The 12,622-nt window shown below is 43.2% G+C and overlaps 1 protein-coding gene across 1 annotated transcript; it reads right to left on the bottom strand.

Annotated features, from left to right (window-relative positions):
• Nucleotides 1–8,612: 8,612 nt before the first annotated feature.
• Nucleotides 8,613–12,101, bottom strand: LOC110537802 (early growth response protein 1). Its single transcript, XM_021624196.3, has 2 exons — nucleotides 11,426–12,101; nucleotides 8,613–10,955 (listed from the first exon to the last, which is right to left on the bottom strand). Exons 1-2 carry the CDS (start codon nucleotides 11,634–11,636, stop codon nucleotides 9,673–9,675), a joined length of 1,494 nt encoding a protein of 497 aa, XP_021479871.1. The 5' UTR covers nucleotides 11,637–12,101; the 3' UTR covers nucleotides 8,613–9,672.
• Nucleotides 12,102–12,622: the final 521 nt, after the last annotated feature.

Here is a 12,622-nt window from a genome sequence, read left to right as displayed (position 1 = left end):
TTCTTTACACACAATCCCCCCCCCTACCCACCCAATAGGCTACAACCTGAAAACCCTGTCACCCCACTTCTTACAACACAGCCAACTTCCATTCCCCTGTTTGTTTAGTCAGACAATAATTGCCAACAATTAAAGCTGTCATTCCCTTACACAGCAGCTATCATCAATCTACTGAGAGAACAATATTACAATATTGTTTTTCTCTACAGTCACAGACAGAGAAGGGGGAAAAAAGGAGGGAAAAAATGCCTGCACCCGTTTGCCAGGGCAGGCAGCCAAAGGAGCTCAGGAAGCACCAAACATAGCTATCAGGATGTCCGGCACTGGGACAGGAAGAGCCTTCTATGGGTAGAAAGGTTTCCTGGCTGGCTGGAACATCTGGTGACATTACCTATGCCTATTGGCTCTTGAGGCTGGGTCATATGAGGAGGACTGCTGGGAGGCAGGCTGCAGTGGCAGACAGGCAGGGACCAAGCTGATCCAGAGCCAATCCCTATTCCAAAGGCCTGGTGACCGGGAGGGCACAGCCACACCACAGACAGGGCTGAGAAGACAGAGAGCCAGGACCGGACTAACACATTTTGGGCCCCAGGACACCTACCTCCAGGGGGCCCCAAATGGAGTGCATTTGGAAAGTATTGACTCCTTGACTTTTTTCACAATTTTTCCCCCTCATCAATCTACACACAATACCCCATAATGACAAAGCAAAAACCAGATTTCAGATTTTTTTGCGAATGTATTAAAAATAAAAAACTGAAATATCACATTTACATAATTATTCAGACAACCTCGAGTCTTCTTGGGTATGACGCTACAAGCTTAGCACACCTGTATGTGGGGAGTTTCTCCAACTCTTCTATGCAGATCCTCTCAAGCTCTGTCAGGTTGGATGGGGAATGCTGCTGCTCAGCTATTTTCAAGTTTCTCCAAAGATGATGGATCGGGTTCAAGTCTGGGCTCTGAATCAGCTACTCAAGGACATTCAAAGACTTCTTCCAAAGCTACTCCTGCATTGTCTTGGCTGTGTGCTCAGGGTCGTTGTCCTGTTGGAAGGTGAACCTTCGCCCCAGTCTGAGGTCCTGAGCGCTCTGGAGCAGGTTTTCATCAAGGATTTCTCTGTACTTTGCTTCATTCATCTTTGCCTCAATCTTGACTAGTCTCTCAGTGCCTGCTGCTGAAAAACATCCCCACAGCAAGATGCTGTCACCACCATGCTTCACCGTAGGGATAGTGCCAGGTTTCCTCCAGACGTGATGCTTGGCATTCAGGCCAAAGAGTTCAATCTTGTTTCTCAAGGTCTGAGAGCCCTTTATAGGTGCCTTTTTGCTAACTCCAAGTGGGCTGTTATGTGCCTTTTACTGAGGAGTGGTTTCCATCTGTTTACTCTACCATAAATACCTGATTGGTAGAGTGCTGCAGAGATGGTTGTCCTTCTGGAAGGTTCTCCCATCTCCACAGAGGAACTGCAGCTCTGTCAGAGTGACCATCGGGTTCTTGGTCATCTCCCGGCAGGTAGCCTAGGTTAGAGCATTGGACCAGTAACTGAAAGATTGCTAGATTGAATCTGTTGTTCTGTCCCTGAATAATCCAGTTAAACCACTGTTCCTAGGCCACCATTGCAAATAAGAATTTGTTCTTAACTGACTTGCCTAGTTGAATAAAGGTTAAATATGAAAAATAGAAAGGCTCTTCTCCCCCGATTGCACAGTTTGGCCGGGTGGCCAGCTCTAGGAACAGTCTTGGTGGTTCCAAACTTCTTGGGGACCATCAACACAATCCTGTCTCGGAGCTCTACGGACAATTCTTTCAAACTCGTGGTTTGTAAATTTCTCTGACATGCACTGTCAACTATGGGACCTTATATAGACAGGTGTGTGCCTTTCCAAATCAGGTCCAATCAATTGAATTTACCACAGGTGGACTCCAAATCAAGTTGTAGAAACATCTCAAGAACGATAAATAGGAAGCAGGATGCACCTGAGCTCAACATCGAATCTCATAGCAAGTCAATTACACAATAGAAAAATATATGTACAGTGTGTGCAAATGTAGAAGAGTAGGGAGGTAAGACAATAAATAGGCCATAGTCGTGAAATAATTACGATTTAGCATTAACACTGGAGTGATAGATGCAGATGATGATGTGCAAGTAGAGATATTGGGGTGCAAAAGAACAAGAAGATAAATAACAATATGGGGATGAGGTAGTTGGTTGTGCTACTTACAGATTGGCTGTGTACAGGTGCAGTGATCGGTAAGCTGCTCTGATAGCTGATTCTTAAAGTTAGAGAGGGAGATATAAGACTCCATCTTCAGTGATTTTTACAATTCGTTCCAGTCATTGGCAGCAGAGAACTGGAAGGAAAGGCGGCCAAAGGAAGTGTTGGCTTTGGGGATGACCAGAGAAATATACCTGCTGGAGAGCGTCCTACGGGTGGGTGTAGCTATGGTGACCAGTGAGCTGAGATAAGGTGGGGCTTTACCTAGCAAAGATTTATAGACGACCTGGAGCTAGTGGTTTTGGCGACAAATATGTAGCGAGGGCCAGCCAACGAGAGCATGCAGGTAGCAGTGGTGGGTAGTATGTGGGGCTTTGGTGACAAAACGGATGGCACTGTGATAGACTATATCCAGTTTGCTGAGTAGAGTTTTGGAGGCTATTTTGTAAATGACCAAAGTCAAAGTCAAGTATCGGTAGGACAGTCAGTTTTACGATGGTACTGCATATACACTACCGTTCAAAAGTTTGGGGTCACTTAAAAATGTCCTTGTTTTTGAAAGAAAAGCAATTTTTTGTCCATTAAAATAACTTAAATTGATCAGAAATACTGTGTTAACATTGTTAATGTTGTAAATTACTATTGTAGCTGGAAACGGCTGATCTACATAGGTGTACAGAGGACCATAATCAGCAACCATAACTCCTGTGTTCCAATGGCAATGTTAGCTAATCCTTGTTTATAATTTTAAAAGGCAAATTGATCATTAGAAAACCCTTTTGCAATTATGATAGCGCAGCTGGAAACTGACCTTCTTGAGTATCTGGAGTATCAGCATTTGTGGGTTCGATTACAGGCTCAAAATGGCCAGAAACAAAGACTTTCTTCTGAAACTCGTCAGTCTATTCTTGTTCTGAGAAATGAAGGCTATTCCATGCGAGAAATTGCCAAGAAACTGAAGATCTCGTACATCGCTGTGTACTACTCCCTTCACAGAACAGCGCAAACTGGCTCTAACCAGAATAGAAAGAGGAGTGGGAGGCCCGGTGCACAACTGAGCAAGAGTACAAGTACATTAGAGTGTCTAGATTGAGAAACAGACGCCTCACAAGTCCTCAACTGGCAGCTTCATTAAATATTACCCGCAAAACACCCGTCTCAACGTCAACAGTGAAGAGGCGACTCCGGGATGCTGGCCTTCTAGGCAGAGTTGCGAAGAAAAAGCCATATCTCAGACTGGCCAATAAAAATAAAAGATTAAGATCGGCAAAAGAACACAGACAATGGACAGAGGAACTCTGCCTAGAAGGCCTGCATCCCAGAGCCTCTACATACATTATGCACATAAAATCTACATAAAATGAAATGAACATTATAATTAGAATAATGTTTGATATAACAAGGGAGTTGGAGGATGAAGAAGAGCACAACCTCCGCAGCTGACAGTGATATCATCTGTACGTCGATGCTAAATCTGGTTTCTACAAAAAGAACAGCAATGGAAATGATTGGGTGATAACGTATAATGGAGAATTATAAGGTTCTAAGGTGAGGCAGAATCGACTGGGTAAATTACACTTAACAACGTGGATGTGGTGAGCATAGAGCACACAGATTATGCGTATCACACTCTTCAGTTCTTCAGTGTAATTATCAGAGGCTTCAGCAATATTAGGAAGGAAAGTGGCAAAGGGTTAGGCTCTACACTCCCAAGTCTCATCAAAAGTTTCGATTAAATGGAGAGACTTGGAGAGTTGTTCATGGAAATCGTGAATATCAAAATGATACAAAGCTTTCCAGAGACCTGAGAGAACTTGCACACCCCCACACTTCCATTCCATGGGAGTTTAGGCTGGTTGACATGGAAACACAGTTTTCAGAGAGAAATATGGTAGGCAGGAGGAAGCGCTATAAAAGCTTTAAAGAGAGAACAATGCTTCATTCTCGTCACCCGCCCCTGAAGGTGTAAACATTCTACACTCCTATTATCCAACTCATTATCGAAGCATAAGGGATTTATATCTATTCGGCATCTGGGTTTTCATTAGGGATCAGGTTAGGGTGACCAAATAATTGCGACCGTGCAGAAAATACCATGGAACCGTGAAACGCTATGCGAATCATCTGAGATTTCATGGGTGCAAAATACTTGATGACAAGCCCATATTTTAATGTCTGTTGTAGGGACAACTGTGATGGGTAATCTTTTATATTCTTGAGAGAGACTGTCCTTTACACCATATTCCCATCAGTCCAGAGAAACCATTTATTTGTGACATCACTATAAGTGAAACCAGCCTTACACACTTTGTCATTTTTGGTTCTACACTTAGCCTGGCCAAATTTCACCAAGCCGCGGACAGCTGTATGTGTGATGCATGATGGGAGAAGGCCAGACGTTTGCACATGTACAGTACACTGCAGTCCACCCACTCCTCGTTCCCACCACATAGCTTGAATGCTGTCAATGCATTTCTATAATATTTGCCTACTGCCAATACTCGGTGTGAAAATCTGTGCTTTTTAGAGAAAATCTGTTGCTTTTCTCCTGTGTGACGTATTGAGAAAGATTGATTCATAAAGAGAGTCAATCTCACTCACATTCAAAGATGAATGTTAGCTTATAAATTGGTAATGCAAGATGTAATAATTGGCAGTGTCTTATACTAAAATATGAACAGGCCTCCACGATGTTCAGCAGGCTCAACACTGCTCATGACACTGTGCTAACATTGGCTCATGGCCTGATTTGAAATGATTCTCAAGTAATTATATTGCAAGTCACAGTAAGGCCCAGTTTTATGGCTAAAGCGTTACTGTGAGTCAGAACCTCCTATTTGTACTGAGGTTAATTTATGTGACCAGGATAATTAGGGCTAGAAAAAAATGTAAGATAGTAGGCAGGTGATTGTGGTGCCTGATAAAGTACGGTGCAAGTTCTATGAGGATTGTACTATTCATCAGATGTTACCTGTGTGTTGCTTACTAAACTACATTGAAATATCCTGAACTCATTGCCCCAAATAATGAATAGGCACAGTCAGAAAGAAGACAAGATCAGGACAAAGGACACATGTTAGAAGCAGGTATAAACGTGGCTTCTGATAGTTGTCTTATTTATGATATGTGCTCACGTGCCTCTGTCAGACTGTTTTCATCCTTTTAAGTGGGTTTCACAGCGGTGCCAGTCAAAAGCCTACTAACCCTAAAGAACAATAGGCCTCATATTATATCTCTACATCAAAAGGAACCACTGAGTCCAGTCAGAAAAAAACGATTGCCCAAAATAGCTTTTCTGTATCTGACCCTGACATTGGTATCACCGCTGAAGACATGCCTATGGGCCTGTTGCTGCCTGCACCAGAGACATTGACAGAGAGATGGGAGGGATTAAAGGAATGCTTTTCCTAGGGAGAGAGATGGTGTATGTGAGCGACTACCCCTATCTCTAAGACTTAGGCTTCGGTGTCGTCACACAGGTTCATGCAAACGGCATGCTCAGCAGCCCCTGGATATTTACAGACAAATGTATGAGCAGTGGGGTTTTAGGTTTCATATTCAGGAGCACAACAATAGGTGCTAAAATGCATATTGATGTGTCTCAAATATGAGTCCATATGCATATGCATATGCATATGCAATGTGCAATTATCTACACAGTACTTACCAAATAATACTTGTTTCTTGAATGACACAATATACAATCTTGTAAGAGGTGGTTTCTAATAGGTTGTATAATTCCCAGCATGATAAAAACTTTGCCAATGCTGTGAGTTAGGGCATTCACTGCATACTCCTCCTGTGCCTGATTGTGAGTTGAATGTGGCAGCAGGTCGGTGTCAGACCACAGGCCCTGTGATTGAGAGGCCCTTGACGGCCACTTGTTCCTCTGCCAGAAAGAGGGTGGAGGGACCTCCATGGCTCCTCACCCTCATAGACCTACACCGAGTGTACAAAACATTACGAACACTTTCCTAATATTGAATTGCATCCCCTTTTGCCCTCAGAACAGCCTCAATTCGTTGGGGCATGGACTCTACAAGGTGTTGAAAGCGTTTCACAGGGATGCTGGCCCATGTTGACTTCAACACTTCCCACTGGTGTGTCAAGTTGGATGGATGTCCTTTGGGTAGTGGACCATTCTTGATACACACGGGAAACAATAAACATGACAAACCCAGCAGCGTTGCAATTCTTGACACACTCAAACTGGTGCGCCTGGCGTCTACTACCATACCCCGTTCAAAGGCACTTAAATATTTTGTGTTGCCCGTTCACCCACTGAATGGCACACATATACAATCCATGTCTCAATTGTCTCAAGGCTTACAAATCCTTATTTAACCAATATCCTGCCCTTCCTCTCCGTTGATCGAGGTGGATTTAACAAGTGGTCAATAAGGGACCGTTATTTCCCCTGGATTCACCAGGTCAGTCTGTCGTGTTCCTAATGTTTTGTACACTCATTGTATAATGGCTATATGATCCACGCAAATACCGCAGAGGGTAAAGATGTCAACAGCCCTGTGAGGATTGAGGTGTGTGTGTGGAGCAGTTTGGGATTGGCCCCGAATATCACCTCTTCTCCTTACTAGAAAAACTTAAAAATATTGAAACCTTTTCTGACATGAACCAATTGTGATTCTTGAAACTGAAAACAAGCTAATAGAATAACATATAACATGATGAATCTGCAAGTTGGTGTGTGGTTGTGACAAAATGTACACATCCGCCAGATGGATCCCCATCTTTATAGTTGGCCTGTGCACAAATGATGTCATACTGAAGATCTATTACAAACCAACTTGTCATGGACGTCAGTCATTAGATCAAGTATGCATGGCTATGAGGAGAATTGACAAGCGTTGTGGTTTATCATTGTGGTTATTTCCCACCCTGCAATGCCATGTCATATTAGTACAGGGGGCAATGGACCATGTCCACAACGACTCACTGTGTTCTAGCTCTGGGGATCTAAATCTACTATGACGATTGACCATTGATTCAATAAGCAAGTAAAAAGTATGAAATCATCAATTATAAGCCCCTGTCTTTCCAAAAGATTTAATGGATTGGAGATTTAATCGAGACCACTGTGAAATCCATTGTCTTGTTTTGTCACATTGTGGTTTCTGAATAAGACATATTATAGTACATTGAATGTAATGTGAAATATCTAAGCCTCCGCACCTACAAGTTCACATCGCTAGTATGATGAAGAGAGGTTGGTGTGGAGCCCAGGGGAGAGAAAGAAAGTACCCTCGAAGTTTCTAGACTGTAATGTGACCATAGCGATGAAAGAAAAACAGGAGTGAAAGAAAATACCAGAAATATCATTTGATCTGTTTCAAAAGCACATGGTTGTTATAACGGTATGTTACTTTTCATTTGTGAATATGGACATTTTATGTAGAAGTAACATACCTTATTTGAATGTTTTTCCTTTTTTCTCTTTGAAGCCTATGGTTCTTAACTTTTTAATTAGAAATTTGGTTCTGTAGTTTAATTCACTAGATATTAAGAAATTATTAAATTGTGTATATTTATTCTACAATGTGATGAATTAAACTGTAACAAGTATATGATGAATATTGCAAAATCTTTCTGCTGTCATCCACGCTTAAAATTTGGGGTTCCTCTGAATAAGCACCTTTGAGACATTATTTCGCAGCATGCACGTGATTTGTTTGATTACACCATTGCTCTTTTAACACCATGGTGACCAAAGTTTTGTCTACAATCCTTAATGCAACGATGGTGAAGAAATTCGGCAGAAACAACAAAGCTTTATTACAGGCATCTTTAAAACGACACTAACAACACTTAAACATGGCTAACAACATCAAACATGGGAGCCATGAGCTGACAGAGCGAGTGTGAGAGTTGACCGAGGCTTGGCAGGAGAGAGAGGCCTGAGACAGTTTTGCTGTCATGACACCTGATGTATCCTGAATTGCACGCTTTTCCTTACAGAGCACTACTTACTTTTGACCAGGGCCCCTGGGAATATGGTGCAATTTGGGATACACCCAGTGTCAGGGAAGTCGGTTGCTGAGACAACAGTCCAAGGAGCCACAGATGAGGGAGACACACATCTCACTCCTTACGGCAGCACTCAGTCTGATTGCTTTCAGATAGAGAGGGAGGAGAAGAGGGCCGCCACTTTGCCATTTCTGCTACTGCTCTGTAAATAGTATGATGGTATTGGACATAAAATGTCTGCCATAATTCTGCCATAACCCTAATGCTCTATTCTTCAGTTTAAATTGATTGATGTTATTTTCAATAACTCAAATAAATGTGTGCTTTGATGTTTCCTGTAAATGTATTTATCCGGTAGAGTGGGGAAAATATTGATTGAGAAAACAGGAAAAAAAAAACACAAAATTGTATCGTAATATATTGATATTTTATTAATATCCCTGTTCTTGAAGGATATCATGCACACCAAATATCTTTGGCAGTTAAGCGCATTCAATGCCTTAAGTAGCCAAAAACAGTCATTTGCTTTCACAAACACAACAACAAATAAAAATAACCACACAATAATGAACTGCATGTAAATAACATACAAAAAAATCCAATGCCTACTCAGTAGGTAAGAACAACATGTTGACTCCTGAATGCGTACATACTGTATTTACAGTTCAGTTGTAAAAAAATATATTATTTTGCTTACATTCTTGTGTAATCTGTGACCTCGGTTTCCTCCAAATTGCCCCGTAAAATCGCTCTTGCATTCCATAAAAAAATACACTTCACACCTTAAGGCTACTAATCACAGAGTGATAAACAAAACATAGTTTTGTTTGCTAAGCTTCAAAAAAGCCACAAACGTTTATAATTTCATGGTGATATAAAAACAACATGGGAGATAGTACAAGTGGGTGATATATACAAAGCATAGAAACAAATGCCAGTGTTACCGTTAACATGCTCGAATACTTAATTGTTCTTCCCCAATAAAGTTGTCACACATTGTTACTACAAGAGAAAATATATTCAGAGAAACATGGTGCCATCAAGTTCAAATGATACCATGTAAAGAACGATAATAAGTCTAAAAGTAAGTCCAAGTAAGTCTAAATAAGTCTAAAAGTAAGTCTAATAAGTCTAAAAGTAAGTCTAAGTAAGTCTAAATAAGTCTAAAAGGATGAAAAACGAAACATGGCACATGTACACTATACACGGGGCTGTTTGCGTACCCATCAGTCTTTTTGAATTTCAGGTTGTCAGTATCAAAAGTACCACCAAAGCCCAATATTCTATGTTCTTTAGATCTCTGAAGACTCACTGAAGTACTGAGGTTGAGTTGAAGAGAGAAACAGTTCCCTTTCTATCCTCGGCCATCTCTCTCTGTCATGTAAAAGTGCATTTGAAAAGGTAACAATATTGTTTCCTTCTTCTTTTCAAAAATAAAAAATAAATGATCATTAAAGATATGAAAGTCTTAGCAGATATCAATGTTTTTTGGAGAGAGTGTGGACTGCAGTTTTGACTGAGGAGTGCCCACTTGGGAGATGTAAATGTTTGTGGGGGAGCCGTATGAGGTGGAAACCTGTGTCTGAAATGTACTGGAGGCTGAGGAGTACATGGTGTTGACTGATGGGGAGCCATAAGAGCTGTGCACTGGGGAGGAATAGCAGGAGGGCGCTGGGGAGGGGTATGAAGACAGCACTGGAGATGAGTAAGAGGAGTTAGGAGAGGGGTATGATGTGGAGGGGGAGGAGTACCCTGAGACTGGGGAGGGGATGGCCATGGGGGTGGGCCCTGCCTTCTCCACCTTTCTGTCCTTTGCCTGCCTCAGGTGGATCTTGGTGTGCCTTTTGCGCTCATCACTGCGGGCAAACTTGCGGCCGCAGATGTCGCAGGCGAAGGGCTTCTCGCCGGTGTGCGTGCGGATGTGTGTGGTCAGGTGATCGCTGCGGCTGAAGTTGCGCATGCAGATGCGGCACTGGAAGGGTCTCTGGCCCGTGTGGATGCGGATGTGGCGTGTCAGCTCATCTGAGCGGGAGAAACGGCGGTCGCACGTCTCCACGGGGCAGGCGTAGGGGCGCTCGTGGGGCGGGGTCTTGCACTGGCGGTTGGGGTACTTGCGCATGCGGTTGGGCTTAACCGGCGGAGACTGGTAGGAACCTTTACGATCCTGAGAGCCGGTCTGTGTGGCGAAAGCCTTGATGGTGGACAGGGGTGTGAGGGAGAGCTGCTGCTGGATGCTCTGAGACTGGAAAGGCTTCTGGTCGGGGGGAAGCAGGCTGATCTCACCCTGCTGATGGGGGAACAGGTAGTCTGGGATCATGGGCAGAGCCATGTTGGAGGAGCAGGTCTTGCTGCTGGCGTAGGTGGGTGGTGGGTACTGGACTGAGGTGTTTGACGGGCTGGGGAAGGACTGGTTAGAGTCAGGGAAGAGGTTAGGGCTAACACTAGAATAGGTGGGTGCAGCTGAGTAGATGGGGTTGGAATCACCAATTTGGACAGAGCAGCTCATGGTGTGTGAGGAGGAGCTGACCGGAGCAGCAGAGGAGCACGGGGCAACTGAGGTGGGCGGTTGGGACATGCCTATCAGCCCACTGACCAGGCTGTATAATGGCTCTGCCCACAGGCTGTTGCTGCAGCTGGTTGCAGGCTCCAGGGTGAACCTCCCTGTGTAGGAGATGGAGGGCAGGCGAGGGGTTGAGTAGGTCTGGTCGATGAAAGACTTGTCACAGCCGATAGAGATGTCAGGTAATGTATCTGAAAGAACAACAACAACAAACAGTTAGCATTTAACAGCTGCCGTGTAAAAGCACATTTACATTTGCTGCAGATGGTAGCCCCCAATACTTTTTAGGATCCAGGGGGTGAGCATTGAAGAATCCTGCTGGTTTATACAAAATACATCCCACATCAAGTTACAAGGAGTGAGAGCTGACAATCTCATATTTCTACCAAATGCATGTAAATTACACAATCAATTAAATCATAGAACTATACTACATATTCATTCATTTTTTGTCATTTTTTGTTGCAAAAAGTAAATCATCCAATCGTCAAAAAAAGACAAATACCGGTACAGCTCTATGCACAATAATAATAACACTTTTTAAAGCTATTTATATTAATATTTTTTGCATAGACTATGTCAGACCTCAAATAGATTATGCACATTTTCATGCATATTTCTGAATGAAACCATAAGAGTTCACAGTTAGAGCAGCCCTTACCTCCATTCAGATGTTCGTATGAGTCTCCTGTTTCCCCGGTCCCAAAGCCTACACCTTCTGGTGTGGAGGCAGCCAGGAATGTGGTCCCTGCTGAGTGGAGCAACATCAGCTCCTCCAGCTTGGGGTAGCTGTCCATGGGAGAGTAGGGGAAGCCTAGTGGGTCTGATGTCTGCAGAGCTGAGAGGAGCATCTCTGTCTTGGCTGCAGCCATGGTACTGGTGCTGCCGGTGTTCTGGCTGTCTGGAGACAGAGTAGCTGGAGGTGGAGACGCTGCTCCTGCTTGTCTCAGGTGAGAGGAGATTACCAGCTGTCTTTAGAGGATACTTCTAAAGATGCTGCTCTTGTTGAGGAAGATGGTCAGAGGAATCCAAAGGCTTTGCTGCTTTCAACTTGGCGTCTTTGCAAAAGGTCCCAGTCTTCAAAAATGATGTTGTGGTTCATTCATTCCAGAAGGGTAGGAATGAAAACATATTTGTTTCTAATAATCCTGATCCTGAGTGACTGTGATCAAGAATTAAGAAATATGTTGCTGTTGTGTTTTCCCTTTTGATTAACCTTTTATCTTTTAGTTCACGTGTTTGGTGTGTGCTAGAATAAGTTCTAAACTTGCCTACTATGGGGCTGTCTGCTCTGTAGCGTATTGACATGAGCTCTATTTGGCTCCGAGGACTGTTTCACTAGGCTGAGGATTCCACCGCTTTATAAAGCCTCCTGCCGTGACGTAAATGTCTAAATAAGGACTGGAGGAAAGCCATATTTAGGCAACGCAGTGGAGTACACGGAAGGCTTGTCAGAGTAAATGCGGAGAGCGGGAGACTGTTTATCCAAATATTCAAAAACGGTGCATATTATACGGTGCATATCATAACAAAAGTAGTTTCTATATAGAAATAAGAGACGGTCGCTGCTGTTTTGCCGTGGTTTTCGGAATAAATGCAGTTTTCCTATCTATACAGCGCACCGCCATTGCCGGAAACCTCGGCTATGACATGCCATATAAGGTCGTCCCTTCACACGAACCGGTTCCGGTGGGTTTCCACTTCCTTGCTCTTATTAGGAGTTTCCAGTGGTAATTCTGATCAGGGCTCGGCAATAAATGTGCGAGACCTGCTCAAATCCAGCACGATTTGAGACAATAACTATAATGTCTGCACCCAATTACATTTTCTCAAACAATGTCACAAAATGTTGAGTGGA

This window comes from Oncorhynchus mykiss, chromosome 12 (assembly GCF_057628025.1).
Source record: "Oncorhynchus mykiss isolate SJ-2025 chromosome 12, ASM5762802v1, whole genome shotgun sequence".
Classification (NCBI taxonomy): domain Eukaryota; kingdom Metazoa; phylum Chordata; class Actinopteri; order Salmoniformes; family Salmonidae; genus Oncorhynchus; species Oncorhynchus mykiss.
This window is presented reverse-complemented; position numbering and strand designations above follow the sequence as displayed.

What these genes read in the sequence shown, in the direction of transcription:
- LOC110537802 (XM_021624196.3), bottom strand. Translation starts at nt 11,636, where the DNA reads ATGGCTGCAGCCAAGACAGAGATGCTCCTCTCAGCTCTGCAGACATCA. An exon ending in ATACGAACATCTGAATGGAG is followed by an intron (nt 10,956 to 11,425) that starts GTAAGGGCTGCT and finishes TTGTTCTTTCAG; the next exon opens with ATACATTACCTGACATCTCT.